This window comes from Schistocerca cancellata, chromosome 7, assembly GCF_023864275.1.
Source record: "Schistocerca cancellata isolate TAMUIC-IGC-003103 chromosome 7, iqSchCanc2.1, whole genome shotgun sequence".
Lineage (NCBI taxonomy): Eukaryota > Metazoa > Arthropoda > Insecta > Orthoptera > Acrididae > Schistocerca > Schistocerca cancellata.
In genome coordinates, this window is record NC_064632.1 from 357,922,905 (window position 1) to 357,944,162 (window position 21,258).

General features: G+C 42.8%; 1 protein-coding gene across 1 annotated transcript in view; it reads right to left on the bottom strand.

Annotated features, from left to right (window-relative positions):
- The window catches only part of LOC126092273 (microtubule-actin cross-linking factor 1), a 497,641-nt gene that overhangs the window by 245,385 nt on the left and 230,998 nt on the right, over positions 1-21,258 (bottom strand). The window contains exons 6-7 of the mRNA XM_049907790.1: positions 2,368-2,531; positions 1,384-1,499 (exon numbers count right to left, since the gene is read on the bottom strand). Coding sequence (XP_049763747.1) covers positions 1,384-1,499; positions 2,368-2,531 — 280 coding nt within the window. The remainder of the gene's footprint in view (positions 1-1,383; positions 1,500-2,367; positions 2,532-21,258) is intronic.

Below are 21,258 nucleotides of genomic sequence, written 5' to 3' on the forward strand. Positions count from 1 at the left end.
GATGTGTAGGTGAAGGATTAGGTGGGTGAGGGCAATGGATTGTTCGGTTTGGAACTGGTATAGGGACTGATGGGAAGAAGGGTTGCAGCCAGAGATGGGAACTTTGGGGGTGATGCCAAATGTCAGACAAGCCTGAGAAAATAAAATATGGGAGTGTAATCTGGCTAGGGCGAAGGCATGTTTGCGGAGGGAATGTAAATAAAACTTAATGGGGTCGTTGTGGAGGTGTTGTGAGGGTGACATGGTACTAGAAGGTGGAAAGTGGAACAAGAGGCTGAAATGAAAATGAAAATAAATATAAAAATATATGGGGAGAGAGAAAGGTAAAACTAGAAAGCAAACCTTCGTAACCTCTTAGTTCATCCCTATGAAATCCCCAAACCACCTTCCCTACCCTCTGGCTCCTACCCCTGTAACCGCCCCCGGTGTAAAACCTGTCCCATGCACCCTCCCACCACCACCTATTCCAGTCCTGTAACCCGGAAGGTGTACACGATCAAAGGCAGAGCCACGTGTGAAAGCACCCACGTGATTTACCAACTGACCTGCCTACACTGTGAAGCGTTCTATGTGGGAATGACCAGCAACAAACTGTCCATTCGCATGAATGGACACAGGCAGACAGTGTTTGTTGGTAATGAGGATCACCCTGTGGCTAAACATGCCTTGGTGCACGGCCAGCACATCTTGGCACAGTGTTACACCGTCCGGGTTATCTGGATACTTCCCACTAACACCAACCTGTCAGAACTCCGGAGATGGGAACTTGCCCTTCAGCATATCCTCTCTTCTCGCTATCCGCCAGGCCTCAGTCTCCGCTAATTTCTAATTTCAATCTGCCGCCGCTCATACCTCACCTGTCTTTCAACATCATCTTTGCCTCTGTACTTCCACCCCGACTGACATCTCTGCCCAAACTCTTTGCCTTTACAAATGTCTGCTTGTGTCTGTGTATATGCGGATGGATATGTGTGTGTGTGCGCGAGTGTATACCTGTCCTTTTTTCCCCCTAAGGTAAGTCTTTCCGCTCCCGGGATTGGAATGACTCCTTACCCTCTCCCTTAAAACCCAAATCCTTTTGTCTTTCCCTCTCCTTCCTTCTTTCCTGACGAGGCAACCGTTGGTTGCGAAAGCTAGAATTTTGTGTGTATGTTTGTGTGTCTATCGACCTGCCAGCGCTTTTGTTTGGTAAGTCTCATCATCTTTCTTTTTAGATATATTTTTCCCACGTGGAATGTTTCCCTCTATTATATTCAATATATAGCAAGAGTATTTAAGTGAAATGAGTGTTTCACTGTCATACATTTAAAGATTTTAAATGCGCTAATATTTTTCTCTTGCACTAGAAGCACAAAAGTTTGTGAAATTACTAGCTAAATTTACCTTCAGGATCAAGAAGTCTTGTTACACCATACTCCCTCTCGGCTACTGTGAAAGCAGTTTCGAGACGTTCTCTCACAACTCTTGAACGAATTGAGCGCCAATCAATAAGGTCTGGCCTAAAACAGAAAGAATTGATTGTACAATATGGTCCAAAACTCGTATTAACAATAAGGTTACAATGGGGGAGGGGGGGGGGCATCAGATTTAAACAAAATGGCAATCTAGTGTAGTTCGTCCTTAATTTTAGTTTTCAAGTGACCAGGAAACATCAAGAATAAGGACAACTTAATAGCGCATATTTACAGCATGTGCCACTGATGGATGGCCGAACCTATATTTTAGTACAATATCATGAGCATAAAAGATAAAATCCAAAAACAGACCACAATAGATGATATTTTGATACGTAAGAATTTAATTAACACACAAAGTCAAATACTAATCATGCTTCCTGCTAATTACAAAAAGACTGCATCAATTATTGTAATGCAACCCTTCAGCCCACAGTTATCTGCTTCCATACTATCTGGTTTTTATTTCTGAAATGCTGTCCCATAGAAGAACGGATTGGTTGTAGTGATGTATTCCACCACCAATTCATTATCAAATGTGTCCCACCACCAATTCGTTATCTACACATACACTCTTCCAGAGCACACAAGAACTTTATTTTTTTAATAATTCTGTGGGTTAATATCTCCTCATACCTGTAAGTTACGATTGTTGTTGTAGTAGTTGCACTAAAGAATAAAAGATTCACTCACAGACAGACACAGTAATCGACAGCTCCCAAACCACTGAGATTTCTCTCACTGGATTATTTTTATACCAGTACTTATCTAATTTTTCACAGACAAAAATTGTTTTCCTGCTGTTAGTATTACAGTAAATAAGAAGGCAGTATTTTCCTTGCAACATAGGAGATGCCACATATCACTATCAATGGTTGAAAAATACTTCACAGGAAAGCATTTAACCAATTACCTGTTGCGGTGAATGAGAGCATTGAATGCCAGCCCGTCCCTCCAGGAGGATGTAAAGTCGGAGACGCGGACGCCTGGATATTTTGCCGTCGATCTGCGTGCCCATCTCAGCAGTGCATCTCTCGCTGAAATGTTTGTCTCCTGGCCCACTACAATGTCGGATATCTGTCGGCACAAAAGAGAGACATTTGATTTTCCACACCCATCATCAATAAGTTTTAACACTTTCTGTCAAATTGTGGAAAACCAATTTCGAGTGCCCTTACACTAGTAACTTTTTACAATCCATTTTAGGCTTACAAAACCATTGATAATAAATGTAAATGATTCCAAAACAGAAAGGGCATGCTTCATATGAAACATCCTCAGAAGCACAATAGCACAGCATATTTCGATATTTGGACATCATTCTTTGAAAATATTTGATAACTGATAACTTAAAGAATCTTATTAGAAAACAACAGTTCACTACAAAGAAACTAATAATTTGCTAATATTCAGAGTACTGGAGGCACAATTTTAACAGATTACAGTGAATAGCAGCCACTTCACTCATGGAAGAAAGAGAGCTCCACAATCTTAATTGTGTCAGTATGCTTCAATAGATGTACCAGGTCATTTACTTCTATCCAGGCACACAGCAAACAACTTGAAAGAAGATTTAAAATACCACATTGTGTGTTTACGAAATTAAATCTTAAAATAAACATATTTCAATATTTGAACATTAAATTTGTTTTTCACCAATGTGTTGCAGAAATAAGCAGAATGATTATAACAACATCCCAAAAAGCAGCAGTTAAGAGATTGCAAAATGTTGAGTGTTTCCTAATTGCTTGGTAGCCTATACTGGTAACTCATTCTGATACTGGCAACTGAACACCCCCAGACTTGACTCCCGTAGACTTTTTCTTGTGGGTCCAGATGACTAGCTGCATGGTTGGAGGAACACACGGCTGCACAAGTTACAAGTGCAGTAGCAATGACACTTACATAAACTAAGTATACTCCACTCAGTGTCATTACTTATTGAGCAGATACAAGCTTGGTGGCCACCACTGCAATTAGTTTTAGTAGTAACAGTTCCTAGTGCAAGAAATATCAATATTAGTTCAAGAGTTAAAACAATCTATTTTGTTTTTCTTGTAACACATACAATTAAAACAAATAGACCTTAACATACGAAGTAAAACTTGGGGCCATACCTTCCTAGAAAATGACAGCAGTGTAGTAATAGTTTATTTTTAATATTGTATGCAGATCCTCAATATGTGAACCGTCTGTGATTTGCTTGTCTTTTGTTAATGTATATCTTGACACTCTGCATGTCCCTGAAGGTTCTACATCTCAATAGGTTCTAAGGAACACAATGAAAGGGTGACTGAATAGATTGCTTGATTGATGAAATGAACTGAGAGAACTAAGTTCTAGAATAGTGACATATAATGTACTTGGGAACTGTATTATACAGTGAGTCACCTACGGTCCGGAAATGAAACACAGACTGCCACAAAAAGTTTCTAAAACGCAGATGTCGCACGAACGAGCGAGCACCCATAGTTACAGGGAGCTGCCGAGCAGAACACTGGGAATCAAATGAGGTCCAGCCCCACCCCACAGTCTACAGCGCACATCGGCTTTCATCTCTTTTGTCCCGTCGAACAATTTCCATTCTCAATTTCCGGTCTCCTAGATAAGAGGGCCGCCTAACGACTAGATCGTCCACGCGCCCAGTGCAACTTTCACCTTTGATTAGTGTTGCTGGTCTTTGGAGATGGATCAACTCGAGTTACAAAATCGGGTTAACTCTTGGTTGAGACGATTTTTAGTCAACCCAAGTAAGATTGTTAATAATTCGAGTTGTGTTCACACGCTGCGCGGCGGTCGCCGGTATCGATGACGGTTTAGAGCGAGGTTGGAATTTACCGCCGTCGCGCCGACCGAACTCGAGTTGAATCTGTGCTTACTGAACGGGACGTCACTCACTGTGGTCTTTAGGGATCTAGTCGCGTATTGTGAATTATTTTGTTTGATCGAAATTCGTGAAGAATTTGTTAAGTGTAATTTACAAGCGAGTCCACACGGAATATTAACATCATGGCAAGTCGGAAATACATGTACATATTAAAATTTAGAATGCAAACTGAGGGAAACGATGAGGAAGCGATAACTTTACACCACTGATACTCGAGCCACGGTAGTTGGCTACCTTAATACCGTCGCCAAAATCCTTACAGCAAATTCCGAATGTCTCATGAGAGTGTTTTCGAATTACGACCTATAGCGAAATCTCTCAGCAAATTCAGGGTGTCCCATGAGCAGTAATTTCAGACTGGAGAGTGGCATCCATTATTGCTCGCGGCGAGGCATTTGGCTACTAAATCACCGTTTATGAAATGCCCACAAGAAAAAAAAATTACTGATAGGTTAAAGAGATAGATATAATACTTAGTGTATGGCTTGTGAGGAAACATGGCAATAGGTGGAAATATTGCTATGATGTCAGATATTTGTATGTCAGACAATTTTAAAAAAAAGTGTTTTTAGTTTGATCGCCGATTACATATAACAAACAAAATTGCAATCAAACCTGTTCACAAGCCTCGCAGATGCTAATGAGAGAAATGAACTCTTTTAGAATGTTTCGACATACTCGGTTTGGTTACAGTATCTTAAGAGAAGTTACAACCGGAACAGGCATAAACGTGGCAAACGGCGTCGAAGACAATTTAGATTTTCCTGCCAACTCGATCTGAACGAGCTTAGGGTAATCAGCTTGGTTTATAAAACGTGCTAATTTGGGTTGAGATTATTACTAACTCGAGTCGAACGCACTGCACGGCGGGCATGCGCCGAGTTAGGTTTCTTTCACGCTAGTTTAGATTTTGGTTACATTGCGTTCACCCGATGGCCGTAAAGATCTGAGGAGCATGTTTCAGGTTTTTCACAATTTCAAGTCAAAAGACCAAAAATTGCTCCCTAAGCCGCCCGAAAGCGAGAACAGCGCTGAAAGCTATTTCATCGCTTTCATCCCAACTTAGTTTGGCGTAAACCCGAGTTAGCCCCGCCAAATACGGGACATACCAATTCACCTCCCCAGTCTTCTTTACTAGCTTCCTTATCCGAGGTAACTCAGTAACGCACTGTCAATTCATGCTAAAGACCATATAAATTTTCACAGTTACCACATCGTGAACTCTTAGTGACAAGCATATCAAACCATTACAACTACTCAAGCATATTTGGTATTCTAATTAAATAGATAAATACTTACATCTTTTACTTTTTAAATATTTCTGGCGATATCGAGGGAATAATTTGCCATAAACTAGTCTACTCTTAATGTTCTTCAATGCACATTCAAAGCGATTCAACAAAAGTAATACTGAAGATTCGGCGCATTTCTAATCCATCGATATTTTCTTGAAACTCTGTTTCCTACTTCGACATGTGTAGAAGCCCAAAGACTCCTGCCAGTAATGTTCAGTTTCCAGTCACTGCCAACAAAAGCAAACAATACTGTGTACGTTTTTAGTAGTACACTGTCGCAGCCGTTATATTCTGTGTACTGTACTGGATATGTTTGTGGTGAAATGGGTGAGAAACAATTTCTGATCAATTGCAGGAACCAGCTACGCTCTCCGGAACGGAGGAAAAAAAATCAACTATCGCTCGGTACGAAACCATACAAGATCATTAGTTTTTGGTCAGTTGGTCTCGAAACGGAATTCGTCCAAAGTTTGAGAAGTTTAATACGAAGTGTGCTCGTTATATTTTTAATATTTATGTAATTGAAAACTGTAACATACAGTTGCCATCTTGTTAGAAACTGGTAAATCGATTTCCAGAAAATCAAGAGAGAATACAAGCAAGGCCGGTTTTAGGCCCAAGCGGCAGAAGCCGCCGCTTGGGGGCGCCAAGCTGAGGGGGACGCCTCAAACTTTTCAAAATGCTTAACAATATGTACTTGTAAAAGGAATTGATTGTTCTCATACAGTAGGAATATCAATGGAGTAAGCATAGCATGCTACGCATACTACCAACATGAAAGCGAATAATAGCTAATAGTTTTATACGTGGTAGTATACTTCTGTTTAAGATCGAAGTGTTAATATTGCACACAGATTTGTTCCGTTTCCACACACATTTATTGCCAATAGTACTGCTGAACTTTCGCTGCTGCAGATAGAATAGACATTCAATAAAGGAAGAAAAGATACTTCACATATGTAAAGTATCACAAATGTGTAATTTTTGTTATACTAGCAAGGCGCCGGGTCCAGAGGTCTAGTTGGCATTACACACATCGCGGAATCTAATCCCGAATGGACCAAGGAATTTTCAGTCTGCCTTTAACCTAGTCTTCGCATCTCAATGATGGAAAATTCACCAGGAGGCCAAGTTAACTCGGCTCTGAGCACTATGGGACTTAACATCTATGGTCATCAGTCCCCTAGAACTTAGAACTGCTTAAACCTAACTAACCTAAGGACAGCACACAACACCCAGTCATCACGAGGCAGAGGAACACGTTAACTTGTAGATCCCCTTTTCTCGGTAGGATTACTGGGCAAGGTTAACTACACTATTATTATTATTATTATTATTATTATTATTATTATTATTATTATTATTATTATTATTATTATTATTATTATTATATTCCTTTCTCAGACGTTATGTCTGGTTAAAAATGGAAAGTGACGCGGACCTTGATCAAGCGTGACTTCCTTTTAAGTGTACGGTTTATGTTACATTGCATTTAGGAACTTTCGGGTAACTGAACATGTATCAGTAATTACAGATTTCTGTAGTTGTCTATATACGTTTGGATGCAGCTGTATTGCGTTGATGTACTGGTGGATATTGTGTGGTATTAGTCCTGTAGTTTTTTATTATTGTTATTATTATTATTTATTGGAATAGGCGCTTTGTGTGTTGATTAATGTCCAGGCAGTGTACGAAATTAATGCATAAAATGATCGGTATAATTAACGTGACTGTATTACATTGCATTTACAAGTCAGATGGTAGGTAACTGGGGAGTGTGGTGCCAGTCAAACCGTTGAATTTCGAGCAATGTTCACCTACGAATAATATCTGTGCTTATTTTACAGTTGCCAAGAAGTTCCTATGACGCGGTGAATAAGCGGTTAATATTTTAGCTACCCAAAGGATAAACAAAAGAATAACAGTAGCAGAACGTAAAACGGAAGAATTTAGTTCCTAAAAATACTTCTGGGAGTGATCAACAGTTAATCTGCTGGATGCAGGAGAGGAAAATAATAAATTTTGTGGGGACGCTTTCACTCTGACATAATAGGAAGTCACTTCACATTGCTGCCGTAGCAGATTAAAATTGTGAGCCGGACCGGGGTTCGAACCTAGGACCTTTGCCTTTCGCGGGCAAGTGATCGACTAGGGTTATCCATGCACAACTCACGACCCGCACTAACAGCCCTACTTCCGCCAGTACATAATCTCATATACCTCCCAAACTTCACAGGTGTTCTCCTGCATACCTTGCAGGAAACAATCCCGCAGGCCAATGTCTCCGCCATATTACTTCTTCCAATAGTGGTAGACCCGCAAAGTATACACGAGATCTTGTGTGAAGTTTGGAGGATAGATGAGGTACTGGCGGAATACGTGAGGGCAGATCACGGGACGTGCTTGCATAGCTCAGTCGGTAGAGCATTTTTCCACGAAAGGCGAAGGACTTAAGTTCGAGCCCTGATCCAGTAGATAGTTTTCGTCTCCCAGGAAATTTAAGATGAAGACACGCTCCGCTGCAGAGTGAAAATTCGATCTGGAGCGGCACATCTCTTCAAAGTTTTCAGCCCACATCATTTCCGATATCGAATACACGAATTGTTGAAATGACAATTACGTGAGCGAAATCCACAATAATTCTGGTCAGAATCTGCCTACACTAGCGATGAAAACACATTCAAAACAGTATGCAAGGCGCCTGCGTGCACACATTACGCCGCACAAGAGTCATATGACTTGGAATTATACACGGCGTTGTGTTCCACGTCTCCCCCCCCCCCAGCTAATATCTTCACCAGTTCATAAATTTGCACGCTATGCTTGCTCTCTTGTGTTCTCTTCGGTTCCCACCAATGTAAACGCTTGTTCACGTGTTAATCGTTTGCGAATGTTCGTGATTTCCATTCTGCTAAAAGCTGTGTTCAAGCATGTTATTCGACATGTATGGCACACGAGATGCGTCCTTAAAGGGAGAGGCAAGGGTTACAGCTACTCACCTCTCGATGTAATCCGTCTGCAAACAAATGCTTCAGTAATGACACTTTCATTTGAGTATTAGTATGAATGATCTGTACCAATTGTACATTCAACGAAGACCGCTGTGGCCATCTTGGGGGAAAAGTCGCTAAATATGAGGTGTTTGACAGGCACAACAGCAACTAAAATTCATGTTTGGGACTGACGACTTTTTTGGGGGGTCTGCTCGAATATATTATGGAAAACGTGAAGTTTTTCACAACCGTAACTACCAAATAATGGAAGAAAACTTGTACACCAAATACTTCTATTGTGATTATAGGTTGTTCAGTGCGTGAGGGAAAAGAAAGGAAGAAAGAACTTGTTTTCCAATGTAAGACGCGTGTAAGCTTACTCCTGACGTTAGCATTCCTTACATACCACCAACAATCAGTACGAGCTTTGCCTTCCTATACTCCACCACCTATGTAGCAAGAGCAACTTGCGCTGTGGAACTCCCTCGTTCAAATCTACAAAACAAAACAAGTTACAACAATGAGTCTCCCAGAATGCAGTGTAGTGTAGTGTAGTGTTACACAATTTGCTTGCAGTGTTGAGTTACGTTCACTACACTGTTTGACTAAGTGTGTCCACGTGCAAAATTCGCAATGGGACCTAATCCTAAATACGAACATTACGGGCAGGTTTAGGAGTCCTATCCTCAATTTAAAGAGTGGTTACGCTCTGTTGAAAATGACACTACAAGAGCTTACTGCACCTACTGCAAGCGCGAAAGTTAACACAGCAAATTTTCGGATCTTTTCAAAAGTTTTCGATAATGGAAACTTCCGTTTAAAGGCGAGACTAAAATAAATGCCAATAAATTTTCGGAATCACATATCTGTATGTTCATTGTTGAATACACTTCATTTGCTTCGTGTGATCACTTGTCAGAATTATGCAAAAAACAATTTTCAGATAGTAAATTTTAGACCACTCAAGTTATTCAGAACTATAGGCAGAGAAATTTCCGCGACGTGTTAGGTCCACACTTTTCGGAAATGTCGCGTCAAGATACAGGTGAGAAGAATGAATTCAGCTTGATTTTAGATGAAGCAGATGATTTATCAGTCACAAATTTACTCGCGTTTGTATTCGCTGTTTCAGCATCTCAATGCAGAAAATAATGTGCACGTTCTTGGCTTTGGTGAAATCAGAATCTGGTACAGCTAAAGCCATTGTTAATTCAATAAAGGCTTTGTTGGGGTGTCAAACTTAATTCAGAAAATATGATTGGGGTCGGGACTGACAATGCTTCCTAAAACACAGGAATAACCAATGGTAAATTTGAGAGACTGAAACTAGATTTAAACTTACCATACTTAAGTATGTGCTTGTCATTCATTGCAGTTTCTCTTGGAAGAGATGAGACACTGCCAAGAAATACCAACTTTTCGGTTCGAGAGACCTACAACTGGTTTCCGCACTCTTGTAAGCGCCAAGCAATGTATAGGGTCATTTATAAAACATTAACAGAAGGTGAGGAACCTTCGAAAATGCCCACTGTGTGACGCGATGGCTTTCTATTGAGATAGTTACAAGAATATTATCACAGTGGGAAGAAATGTAACTTCACTTTCAGATTGTTAGATCTATTGAAAAAAAATGCTGTAGACATGTGTTGCGATCCTCTGAATAAGTTATATTTGTGTCACTTCAAACGAATAGTACAGGAAGCGCAAAATACAACAAACGCTTTTGAAAGTGAGAAAACTGACCCTACAAAATTACTTCAGGATTTGACAACTCTCATTTGATCAGTGAGTAGGAGAACTAACAGTTTACGAGTTGCAAGGTATGTAAAAACCGCAGTTATTAAAAACAGTGTTTTAGTGGTTTACAATTAATGTTTACTGTGGGTTAAGAAACAAATATTAAATGTGTGTACCACGTGTAGTGCAGAAGCGCTTCAAGCGTGGAGGGATAGGGGCCCAAGGGAAGGTGTGTCGCCGGATTGCGATCATGCGCGTCCCTCCTTCAAAGGCCTGCAAACTGAAGAGCGAACCGGTGGTCCCCCACGTTTCAAGGAAATACAGGGTTTTCACAAAGTTCACAGCGTGCCTTATGGATCACTGGCGTCATGGTGCGCAGAGACGCCCGGAGGGCGTTAATTTCCCAAAAAAAGTGCGTTAACACTACATGGAATGCAGATATGAGCTACTAATAAAAATAAAGCACGAAACGCATACGGACAGAATCTACGTAAATTTCCGCACACTGCTAGAGAGGAAATTCAACTTCCCCAGCACAAGCGCTGCTCACTATTCAGACTATCTCTCCAGCATTTCCTGTCTACTTCTCTTGTGTGAATAGACAAAATAACTTCGCCGAGTTTGTTTTTATATAACGTAGTTAATTTCAGTTTATTAAACGAATACTGATTTGCACTTGTTAAGTGAGCTCTTATTAAAAATAAATACCTGTAAACAAGAGGTGAGAAGTGTACAATCTGAAGTGATGGTGTATTACTGAATGACCAAAAAGTTACTGCACTTCTCTCACAATTAACTGTGTTATTGGTAGGCTGCATAAATGTTTTTCATTCAGAAATTGCTGGCACTTGTGTAGAGTGAACTGCACTGAATGGAACCACTTACCACACATCGACAGTGTATCTTCCACGAGGGGTGTGAATGTGTGTGCTGGAACGGATTTGGTCATGTTAAATCTAAGTAATCTGCTGCAGTGCATTACCTGACTTACGTTGAAACAGCTGAAGTTCTGTGACGGCCAGATCCCCTCCTACCTTTGCAAAGGGAGGCAATTTAAGGCTCTGGGCCTCTGCAGATGTTGGAGGAGCTGAGGCTGCGGTGATGCATTTGATAAACCTCATGCATTGAGAAGTATTCCAGCCAATGGCAGAAGAGACAATGAAATCGAAACTGTCGAATACATATTGACAGCATGTTACACTTGGGTTAGGCTCTTTAGTATGGTAGATAGCTGACAGTTCCAGCTGTTTAACTTTTTTACCTAATAGCCCCCTTAATGGCTGCAGCTAAGCACTTGCTTAATAAACTGAAAATAATTACACAATATTAACACGAGACTTAGAAGTTATTTCATCTACTCACACAAAAGAAACGGTCAAGAAACGCTGGTCGGTCTGCAAAACGAAATGCGAGCAGTGGTCGCGGTGAGCTAAGTTGCATTTCCCTGAAGAAGAGTCAATTTCCCCCTCTAACATTGTGCACAGATTTACGTAGATTCTGTCTTTTCTTGCGTTATTATCAGTAGTAATTCGTATCTGCATTCCGTGTAGTAAAAAAATGGTTCAAATGGCTCTGAGCACGATGGGACTTAACTTCTGAGGTCATCAGTCCCCTAGAACTTAGAACTACTTAAACCTAACCAACCTAAGGACATCACACACATCCATGCCCGAGACAGGATTCGAACCTGCGACCGTAGCGGTCGCGCGGTTCCAGGCTGTAGCGTCTAGAACCGCTCGGCCACCCCGGCCGGATTCGGTGTAGTATTACTGCACTTTGTGTAAAATAAACATCCGCCAGGCATGTTTGCACTGCATCGTCAGTGATCCACGAGGCGCACTGTGGAAGATCGGCATAACTTTGTGGAACACCCTGTAATTGCTTCTTACGAGGAACTCAGATGGATAGAGTGGAGACTTATCTGCTCGCTCTTCAGTCTGCAGACCTATGAAGGTGAAATATTTCCGATAGAAGCGGCGGTTTTCGAGCTAATCAAGTGAAATAAAGTGTCCTTTTAACCAACCCACCTACCCCACACTCCACCGTAGCGAATTTTTTAGTTGTTGTTCATGACACACACTCCTACAGCTGTAGAAAAATTGGTGACTACATTATTTTCTCCCCTATTCGACTGTTTTCGTGCTACGGATCTCTTAAGGTCACACAAGCACCTACAATGTTCTGGTCTAACTACAATCGCCGGAACGAAGGGGCGAAACGAAAGACCAGAGAAGACAGTGAAGAATCGGCGGCCAATGGTGCGCGGAATCCGACCGCGCTGCGTCAGGCGCGCCACCTGCAACAGCTGCATATAAACTCAGCTCACGCTAACCTCGGCCGCTCAAGATCGGCCCGAGCCTGCCGCTGTACAGATCCGTAACAAGTGGCTCCTTGGACTTGGTGTATAGTAAGAACTGTGCTGTTTTCACGTCGCCTCTCGCTAGCGACATTTGATGTAGTAAATGTAAGTATTGTCAATTTTTCCGGGCTGGAAGGAGCGCCTGGTCTCCGGCACGAATCCGCCCGGTGGATTTGTGTCGAGATCCGGTGAACCGGCCAGTCTGTGGATTGTTTTTAGGCGGTTTTCCATCTGCCTCGGCGAATGCGGGCTGGTTCCCCTTATTCCGCCTCAGTTAATGTCGGCAACTGCTGCGAAACATGTTCTCCACGTACGTGTACACCACCATTACTCTACCACGCAAACACAGGGGTTACACTCGTCTGGTTTGAGACGTTCCCTGGAGGGTCCACCGGGGGCCGAACCGCACAATAACCCTGAGTTCGGTGTGGGGCGGCGGAGGGGTGAAGTGGACTGCGGTAGTCGTCGTGGGGTTGCGGGCCACTGCGGCTGCGGCGGGGACGGAGCCTCTCCGTCGTTTCTAGGTCCCCGGTTAAACAATATAATGCAATTGTCAATTTGCTTTTCTGGAAATAACACTACCAATGTTGATTGTTTAATTAGCGACAAGAGGGCAAGACGCTACAGGTATTAGCTATGTTCTTCTGTTAGCCACACTACATTTTCTTCTGTCAACTCTATCGCTCACTCTCCAGTCAACTTTCGCCCACGCATCTCGCGTCAATAACGATGGTTTCTATGCTGCGAGCGCCGAAGCAGGGAGTACGCGATCTTCCTTTGGTGGTTCGCTGGAATACGAAAAGTGGTACCCGAGTTCGAACCTGCGAATACCAACGGAACATGACCAAATGCTCTTTGGTCGCTCTCTCTTAGTGACTACATATGAGATAATGCTCCTTCGCTGATGCTCTTTCATTTGTGTTCGCTCCGGAGCGAATAATGAATAGTTCGTACGCACGCAGCTAACACAATATCAAAGTTCATTTCTAGCAAAAAATTGGTTCAAATGGCTCTGAGCACTATGGGACTCAACTTCTGAGGTCATTAGTCCCCTAGAACTTAGAACTAGTTAAACGACATCACACACATCCATGCCCGAGGCAGGATTCGAACCTGCGACCGTAGCGGTCTCGCGGTTCCAGACTGCAGCGCCAGAACCGCACGGCCACTTCGGCCGGCTCATTTCTAGCAGTCTCCTGGGAAATCAAAAGCTAAAAACATACCTAGAGAACGTAACGGGCATTTACTGCTTGTCCGAACCAGGACGATACGAACAGCTGTTGGCACGAGTGAGGTTTAGATTGCGAAGATCAGGCCACAGCAAACAATAGAGCAAGCCGGAGAGATTCTGCAGGCAAGTGGGAAAATGTGCCCGTCTCCAAGGTGATGCAGTCCTCAGGTTCTGATGTCATGCTGTGACCAAGTACTTTCGCAAGCGCACACCTCAAGGTCACTCGCTCGCTACCCGCGTTCTGACCCCACAGGCTGTCGGGTACGACTGCAACTTGCGGTCCCTCATCAAACCAGGCTTGCCCGCGCCTTTCTCGCCCTCTGAAGGGACGATAATGCCTTGCGTACTCCAGTGCAGCAACGTAACTGCTCTCTGAAGAACAGTTACGGGGAAATCACAAAAATATTCCGGAACTATATAATCTCACGCAAAAAGAATACGCGTACTGAATAAGCCACCTATCCCGCCACCTCCCTGTCTTACTCCATTTGCGCTTGGACAGACGAAACGAAAAATGTTGTAGATGCCCCTTGAACTCTTAGCTTATTATAGTGACTTCGTGAGATCTATGATGCAGGCAGTAGAACTTTTCACCCTATACATCTAATACTGCTTCTTTACATTCATCCATAAAGACCTAACGAGTACATTGCCTTACGTAGGCTTGTGGGGGCATATCTGTTACACTTTCGTAAGGGCTACACCTGTTATGACGCAATAACAGCAAAATTCTTTCATAATCCCCAGTCATGCCTGCCGCGACTAATGGAACAAGAGTCTCGCACGCAAGTTCCTTAAAAAAAATCTTAATATACCAGTCGTCTTCCCTACAATTGAATTCATGTCCGTTCTGCTGCATATGTCGTTCACCGTACGCGAAATCGCCTTGTAATTCCAATGATTCAGAACAGTGTACAAAGTGGCATCTACCACGCACAGGACACTGATTTCCACACTATGCATACAGCAGCTGCCGAGGACTCTAAATCAATTCCGATATGCTCCGTTCAGAAGCGCTTTAAGTGAGTTCATATTTCAACAGGGCGTCAGGCAGTCTTCTCCTAGTACTTACGAACCGAATACTTTGTTTCCAAACGCTGGCTCTTAATTATCTCCGTAACGTTTGAGAAACACGTTAAATGCGAAGAGAAGGGCAGGCTGTGCCGCAGCTCAGCGAGAAGGCTACAGCGAGAGACGACGCAAAACCTGAATGGAAGCCGCTACGTGACGTCGCCGAGGCAGCGCTCGTCTGCTGCGAAACCCAGAAGGGCGCGTTGCCCGAGCCGTGACCGCGAACCGTTTCTCCCTTAGGGGTCGACGTCCTCGCCGTCCATTCACTCACTCAAACTACAGCTCACTCCGGCGTGGCTAATGTTTGACGCCTCTAAGATTGATTAAAGTATCACAGAATTTAAATTACCACAAAGTATTTCGAATGTTTTCCACACGGACGCGAATTACATTCACGTTTTAAAGAACTTGGCATTTGAGTGATGTTTTCCAAACAGGTAGTGGCTGCGTCTTGAAATGCCTGTTAGCTTCCATTTAGCAGATGTTTAGTAGCGTGGCTTCCACAGAATACTGCTCTGATGAACTTGTATATGGCTCTTGTAGCTTTGTAGTTGAGCCTAAAGGAGTCGTAGCAAGCTCGATACAGTATCAGAGGTAATAGCGTTAGTAGTAGCAACTTTTATTCAGTTAACCTCTTTTACAAGGGTATTCTACAAGTCTTGGTATTTCAACTTAAGAACAACAGCCGCGGCCTTATAGTTGGAACCATCCAGACATTTGCCTGAAATAAGTAAGGGAAACTTAAATCTGGCCGGCTGGATGAAGACTGGAGCCTCCGCCCTCCCGAATATAAGGCCACTCTGTTTGAAACTGCTACCTCGTTAGGTTTACCCCTAATGTAGAATAACGTCTTACACGTAAGTTATTTAATAATGAAAACGGCTAATCCTACACTGTTTATACATTTCTCACTCCCCAGTCACTACACACACTATCAGCTGATGTCAGGACCATTTTGTGCACCGCAACTTCCCATTTGCTGGCCTGAAAAACTGAATCAGCATCCCTCTAAATAGAGCGAGAGGTTGAGCTCAGAAATACGATACGGTAATAATATGATACTTATGATTTTCACCTTCCACCGAACATTCACTGTTGAATCCCTATGTCTCTATTTTTCCGTTGCGATTTTAAGCGTCACTAATCGATGTTTAATATTAATGTTTTGACTGTCTTAAAGACAGCGTTTTGTTTCTGACGTTGGTAAGTTTGTAAACGCCTCGCAAGAATGCACACATAAGGTTCACCACCGGGAGAGAGTTTCACGAACGATTATATGAAATATTGGCGACAAACACGTGCCAGTGCTTTCATTTGCTAACAAGTTCGTTACTTGTTTGCTTGGTGAAGTGCATAATTTTCTTCTTTCTTGAGAAGATGCATGTCGACAGCGTTCGTTATGTGTGCATTAGACGGAACTACCAAAAACACGCATTTTGAAGCCTAACTGAATGGGACAAAAAGCCGGTAGCACTCTCATGTACTTGGCCGAATGGGTAACAGATTCACAGCCTTCCCCAGTATCGAAACCACGAGCCGCGACTGATCTCATTTACCATCATTTGGTTTTCAAGCATAACCTACGATTTACTGGACCCAAGACGTATGCACGATCGCCCGGCAATGGGCCCATTCCACGGTTCGGCAAATCGTTTTATTTTTTTGGCAAAAGTCTTGAGTAAATGCTCCACGGATTTCTTGCCGCATCAGATTTGCCAGTCCCAGGCTTTCGACGACCGCTGCGTTTCAGTGCCTTACAAATGGAGAGTCTGGAAGTTATTAGGGTCCCTTACATGTAGTGTATCTGAAGTTGCGGAGCGCAGGAAGCGCTTCAAGTTTGTGTATAGAGAGAGAGAGAAAAAAGGGCCATTATCGGGCAACGAAACGAGCCACGCATAACACAGCAGAGAGTGTTATCTAGGTCACCAGACTCTACTGTGACACCGTATGTATTTGCCTTAAGACACGAGACAAAGCAACAAATTGGCTACAAACACAGTTAGTAACGACCACAGAAATCCTGTCTCCCCTAAGGCAAATCGGAAATAGAAAACCTCAGATCAAAGGCTTGGGAAGCGCACCGTGGCACTCTCACTAGAAAATAACATATGACTTGCCGCAATATAAATTAATTTCAGGTAATTACAGAACTTAATAGTTATTGCTGTGTTGCAACACAGTCGGCTGCGCAAATTTTGTGCTTCTACGTCGACTGGAATAACTTCATGTTTGAACTTGGAAGTCACGTGTTACAGATCATCTTTAACGACTAACGTCTAAGCTGTGCAAATTTTGCGCTATGGATATCAGATTTTGGAGGTGAAAAATTAGTTGATTCACTTTTATTATTTTCAGTCATTTAATGTCTTGTGGTACCATATTCACTGGTAACTCGCCATTGAGGAAATTCGTATTCGTTGCACTGAGACGAGGCAGTAAGTACGTGAGTACGTGATGTCAGTCCGAGAATGCCTTGTGTACGGGTTCTCTCTCTCTCTCTCTCTCTCTCTCTCTCTCTCTCTCTCTCTCTCTCTATCTCCATCTCTAACTCTCTCTCTTCCCCGCCCCGTGTGTGTGTGTGTGTGTGTGTGTGTGTGTGTGTGTGTGTGTTTTCAAATGGTTCAAATGACTCTGAGCACTATGGGACTCAACTGCTGAGGTCATTAGTCCCCTAGAACTTAGAACTAGTTAAACCTAACTAACCTAAGGACATCACAAACATCCATGCCCGAGGCAGGATTCGAACCTGCGACCGTAGCGGTCTTGCGGTTCCAGGCTGCAGCGCCTTTAACCGCACGGCCACTTCGGCCGGCTTTGTGTGTGTGTGTGTGTGTGTGTGTGTGTGTGTGTGTGTGTGTTTTCAATCGTTCCACTATTTGTATTTAATCTGAAATTTTATTTTCTGGTACTAATGAGTAACTGAATCAATTAGTTCCCCCAAAATGTGAGGCATTCCACTTTCACTCTGAAGGCGGTGGACTCCGTGGACTGCATGAGTCAGCTTATCAACAACCGCTCTACGGTCGTCTTTTAACTCAAGCGAAAGGGACCGATGACCTCGCAGTTTGGTCCCTTCCCTCCCTTTTTAAAACAACCAACTCAAGGGAAAGTGACTTACGAGCGCCAAGTCGGCTTGAAAAATGTCTGAAGCCGTGAATACGAATCCGGCGTCTTTGTTACTTCGCTAACTCGTCGTTAGTACTATCCTAGGCGTACCGAACGATGTAACTTACAGCACTAACCGATATGCTTTCTGCTCTTTCCCTTTTTCATTCCACCCATTCCAAGCAAAGTTGTTACCGAGCAATATGACTGAAGATTAACGCACCAGGCTCAAATTAGGGAGGAATGGGGATCAATTCCCCCACGGCCATCCAGAACTAGTTTTCCACAATATCCTCAAACTGACTAACTACAAATAAATTAAAAATATAACGGCCCATTTCAACTTCATAGTTAAACGCGAGCTTGTCCCCCGTACTTAATTATCTCAGTAGCTGACCGTAAAATAGTTTGCTTACTTTCAGTGTTCCTCCAATAAAGCTGTCCGTCAGTGCACTGTTACAGTCTTCACTGTAACGAAGAATTATCTTTTACATCGGCTTTGGTGACTATTTAACTAAAGGTTATATGCAGATTTAGGTCAGCTGATCTTTTTATCAATGCGATCATCTTTGGTTTTGGAAAATGACTGTGCTGATACAACGTGCGCTACATTTTAAGTTGACAATGACTAGTATAATTATAAAAATTTTCTGCAATTAGCCCCTAATGAAGGCGCGCTCACTGAAGCGCTCTGAAAATGTCTTAAAACATGAGAGAAGAAGGAATTAGGTAAGGACAATGTTCGGTGATGGTGGTAAAGAAAAAGTCTTCCGTGAGGGCAGCACAAATAGCATAACAAGCAGTAATGGAAGCAGTTGTGACGAAAGCAAGAATGTCGAGCCTACTAAACCAATTCTAATGTCCCGGAAATAAGATTTAACGACCCATAGACTGAGTGCAATCTAGGACTAGAAAAGAATCGGTAAATAAGTCCGGCAACCATCCCAAGTGATTTAGGGATACTAAGAAAAGGCTAAATCTGAATGCCAGGACAAGAATGAACCCCAGCAGCTCTTCTGGAATTGGTGGTCGGTGAATTTGCCAAAGGGCCATCTCGGTCGGTTAAGGCACGGTCAAGGGAAACTGTTCGCACAGACAAATTTAATCGAAAACGTTAATCACCAACAGCATAATCGGAAGGAGCCAGACGTATATACGGTTCTATAACATTGTTCCTACGAGGAACGAGTAACTAACGAAAGGAATGTCTGGAAAAATCTACGAATCGACTAGAGATGGCGTATAGCGCATTGGTCGAGGCTCCAACAGGTTATCCAGTGCGATGGATACAGGTGACGCTTGTTCTGTCTCATTTAAACTTCAATAATATTACACAAGTTCCCGTGTCTTTAACAAAAAAAAAAAAAATGGTTCAAATGGCTCTGAGCACTATGGGACTCAACTACTGACGTCATCAGTCCCCTAGAACTTAGAACTACTTAAACCTAACTAACCTAAGGACATCACACACATCCATTCCCGAGGCAGGATTCGAACCTGCGACCGTAGCGGTCACGCGGCTCGAAACTGACGCGCTTAGAACCGCACGGCCACACCGGCCGGCCGTGTCTTTAACACTTAATGTCTTAAGCACTGCTCAACAAACAGTTTCAACATTCTACAGTACAATTGGGCCGGTTTAAAGCCACTGGATAACGAAACTCTTTATCACTGGACATTGCTCTCCAGGGGCACGTAGGTCGAGAGGAACTGATTTTTTTTTTAATGAACAAACGATACTATTTTCAACCTTGTTCCCGACTTCTGTCACTGAAAATGAAAGTTTTTAACTGTCTGCATACCTATGAACGCCCGTCGTTTTATCTTATTCACGTGTCAAGCGAGACGCTGGTTGTGTAGAGGGTTTGTTGCAGGCTCCAGAACCTGGAGAGAGCACCGCAACGGCTCGGCCCTGATGCTCGCTGTGGCAGAATCCCAAGGCACTCCTCCAGAACCGAGACAAAGGGTCAGCGTCCGAAGCCAGACGCCGGCATGCATTCCAAACTGCGGGCCCGTTACAGCAGGAGACCGACACTCTGAAGGCAATGACTGATAAGTTCCTGCAGTTCACCTGAACACTAGGGAGCGGCTGCTGCCGACGCGATCTTCCGTTTGCTTATTATAATTGTTCCGTCCGAAAGTTACGTTGATTACGTGGTTTAATGTTTCGTCGACGAAGAGGTCACGAAAGACGGAGCAGAAGCGCAGAGTAGAGAAGAAAATTGGCGATAGCGTTTTTAAAGCAACCACCTCGGTATTCGCCTTAAATAATTCTGGAAAAACTCCCAAATTTAGATGACCGATGACCGGGAATGATTCTGAATCGCCGTCCTTCAGAATGCAAGTCCAGTGCCTTGACTGCTATACAAACGCAATCAGTGGTACGAGGGAGTCGACAAAGAAAGTCACGGGCGACCAATTTCTTCAACTGCATTACATAAAATCTCGTCCTAAGCTGTTACAATACTGTCAGTTGGGTAGTACTGCAGTGGAAGGTGCGCGACTGCATTTACGAGAAATTAGTTTCCTTTTTGACAGGAATTACGAAGGAAGGAAGGATTAATTTCGTATGGCAGTTTTTCAGCATTCGAAAAATTTACTTACCAATGGAACAAATTTTCTCTGTCTGAATTTACTAAACTCTCTCCCAGCACTGTGAAACGCTTTCAAAAGTGAAAGAAATGGAATGATTTCCCGTACTACTCTTTGTGACTAGAGAACTTTATTCTTACCGCACTACACACAAAATGTTAAAGAAACCCCGCAACAAAATTGTTCCTCATTGCGTGTGTTATCCGTACAACCAGCAAATTCCCACTCAGCTGTCTTACTTAATATATTCCAATTACGTTACTAATTTCTCTATTACACAAGCCCATCTTCAGATGATGGTCAAGAGACAAGAATGTATGTAGAACAATAGAGCAAACTGTCAAACAATGTACAGTAATGAAAATTATCATATCAAAAGCATGAGAGAAGTAAATGTTATTTCTATTATTTACATAGTGGGGAGAGAGACAGTTCGTAGGACTGATGTGATATGACAGAAGAAAGCACAACAGGCAAAAGTTGTGACTGCCTCGTTCGCTGTAATCGTCAGCTTGTGATTTCACTGTACAGGGA